This window comes from Mucor velutinosus (assembly GCF_035048745.1).
Source record: "Mucor velutinosus strain NIH1002 chromosome Unknown tig00001564, whole genome shotgun sequence".
NCBI lineage: Eukaryota > Fungi > Mucoromycota > Mucoromycetes > Mucorales > Mucoraceae > Mucor > Mucor velutinosus.
Window position 1 is genome coordinate 3267244 of NW_027041906.1, and position 2770 is coordinate 3270013.

Consider the following 2770-nt stretch of genomic DNA (forward strand, 5'->3'; position numbering starts at 1 on the left):
ATGATTTATATCTAGAATAGATGCACGGCAATATAGAATGTCTGTTTACAGTACACATTGGCTATTTTTTTTTTATGTTTGCAACGTTAAATCTCACAAGCATTGCACTAGGCACCAATTTGATTTTATAAGGGCATTTCAAACTTTGACAGTATATGCTGAATGTTTTCAGAAAACCAACTACAATTAACAATCTCTTCCAATGATATCTGCTACCAGTCTATTGCCACAAAACTTCAAGATTGTGGGGATTCCACATCTCCTCAAATCGTGAGCGCATGATTTACATTTCAACAAAATGGTAAAATGACCTTCATGCCATCAAAACGACTCTAAATTAAGTAGTTTTTTTTTTAAAATCAAAGCACCACAATTTGGTTCAGTGCGCCGTGATTCCACAGGTAGAGAACAAGACAGATCAGTGGACATTCTCTACAAGAACAAGCCAGTATGATCCATGATGGCTCACCTAATGGACATGTATTCGAGCGAGTCACTTTTTTTTCTCTCTTCCAATGTACAAAAAAATTTCTTTGACATGGGAAGGCTCTCTCCACATTCAAGTCCTTTCTCTTTACTACACACAGCAACAACAAAACCATCAAAATGCCTATGGACTCCTCTCAGTGGATCGATGTTACAACCGAGAAAAACCACTATTCTCTCGACCATTTCGTGATTCCTACTCACTACGAACAAGATGTTTCCTCCATCTTGATCCCTCATGGTGTCATTATGGACAGAGTCAACAAGTTGGCCCGTCTGATTGTTGAAGAAGCTACTGGACCTTTAGTTGTCTGCTGTATCTTGAAGGGTGGTCATCAATACTTTGCTGATCTCGTCAATGCTGTAAAGAAGTTGACTAACAAGGATGGTAAGACAATTCCTTTGAGTTTGGAATTCATTCGCGTAAAGTCATACAAGAACGATAAATCAGAGGGTGTTACCATGTCTATCACTGATGAGGAGTGCAATGAATTCAAAGGAAAGGTAAATAGTGTGGTTTCATGGGTTGTAAGGTGGCTAAATATATACTGATGTGCCATGTATGCTCTATAGAACCTTTTGATTGTCGAAGATATCATTGATACGGGTGCCACCATGGTCCAATTGTTGAAGAAATTAAAAACCTTCTCTCCCAAATCTGTCAAGGTGACCAGTTTGTTGGTCAAGAAGACACCTAAAAGCAACGGCTATATTCCTGATTACGTCGGTTTCTCCATCCCTGATGAATTTGTCGTAGGTTATGCTTTGGATTACAACGAATACTTCCGTGATTTGGATCATATTTGTGTCATTAGTGTAAGTGAATGAGGAACACATAAACAGGAAGCCGTATATTGATATTTTGCACAGGAACATGGCAAGAAGGCATATGCTGTTTAAACACCCTATTTAGATTACTGCACACTTCAAGGACAAAGTAAATTATTGTGTGGAAACATAGAGAAACTCATTATCAAACGAATAAAGAAACATCATGCATGGCATGCCATTTTGGAGACTGATTGCATCTCGATTGTTCCTGAAAATTGGATCAGTCTGGCCAAAAATCCTGGATACATTGCAAATTGGACGAGATTCTTTGAAAGTAACCAACAATACTTTATTAGTATGAGTGTATGTGGAAATCTGCTGCAATGAAGGAGCGGCAGGTACACTGCTGCCTGATTGGCCTGCATCACTCTCTGGAAGAATCTTGCTGAAAGTGTAGACAAAGTTAGTGGGTTGTACATCTGATACCAAAGTGGTGGAGGGCGCAGGGTTCAAACTTTCAATACTTCCACTGTTGCTAAGCACCGTTTGTATGGTATAGACAAAAGGCTCCCCTGATACCACAGTAGTGGCATTTTCAGTTTCCATCTCTGAGGCAGATCCATAGTATGTAACATCCGCATTATTGCTAGCAGGGATCGTATAGCGTATATTATAGATGCCACTAAATTGTGGCACTAATGTCTGGGTCACTGTAACTGTTTGGGTTGCATTGCAGGCACCATAATTGCGGACACGGCCGATGTTTGTGTGTCTTCTGCCAGGTTCCATACACAATGCATAACGAGTATCACCGCACTCCAGATCAATGCCACCACCAGGGCCAGAGAATCACACATATATAGCCAAGCAGCCGCGCACTTGAGGATTGGCTGGATTATAATCCAAAGAGCTGGACAAGATATTAAGAATGGGCCCATTTCATTTATCAAGGTGTATACTCACCCAATCCAGGCATTTTCATTTTCTCCTACACAACTCAATATCATATCTGTAGCAAACAAGAAGTTTTGATTGGTGATATCGGCCACTATACCGCCAGAGCTTGCACAAGCAGCAGCAGCTTGGTCGAATGATACCTCATCTTCCGAGATGAAATAACCTTCTGTACCTGGGGCATCACATTCCCAAACTTCAGGTGATCCTAATATTTGCCCGGCAGCCAATACGGAGGAGATCAAGGACAAGATTGTAGCAGTGGTAGCAATCGATTTAATCTTGGAAACTTAGAAATGAAGAGAGAAGAGAGTTGTAAACTTAATCGTAATTGACACGTTTATTCTTTCAACATTCCATTCCTTCAGCTTCGAATAAGATTATATGTATATAAACAAACACAACAATAAGCGAGCATGCAAGGTTTGATATGCTTTTTTGATCAGCAAATAGTGCCTATGATGAAAGCCACTATGCCTGTTTTATTACTGCAGCAATATGCTACAGACAAATCCTGTTTCTCTTGCGAGTTTATAACTTTAATTGCTTAATCTCCTCA

General features: G+C 40.0%; 1 protein-coding gene across 1 annotated transcript; it reads left to right on the forward strand.

The window, feature by feature from the left end:
- Positions 1 to 606: 606 nt before the first annotated feature.
- On the forward strand, positions 607 to 1386 carry KGD1_2 (2-oxoglutarate dehydrogenase E1 component; the record flags this gene model as incomplete). Its single annotated transcript, XM_064830544.1, has 3 exons — positions 607 to 990; positions 1060 to 1302; positions 1357 to 1386. 3 exons carry the CDS (start codon positions 607 to 609, stop codon positions 1384 to 1386), a joined length of 657 nt encoding a protein of 218 aa, XP_064683046.1.
- Between the last annotated feature and the right edge of the window lie 1384 nt (positions 1387 to 2770).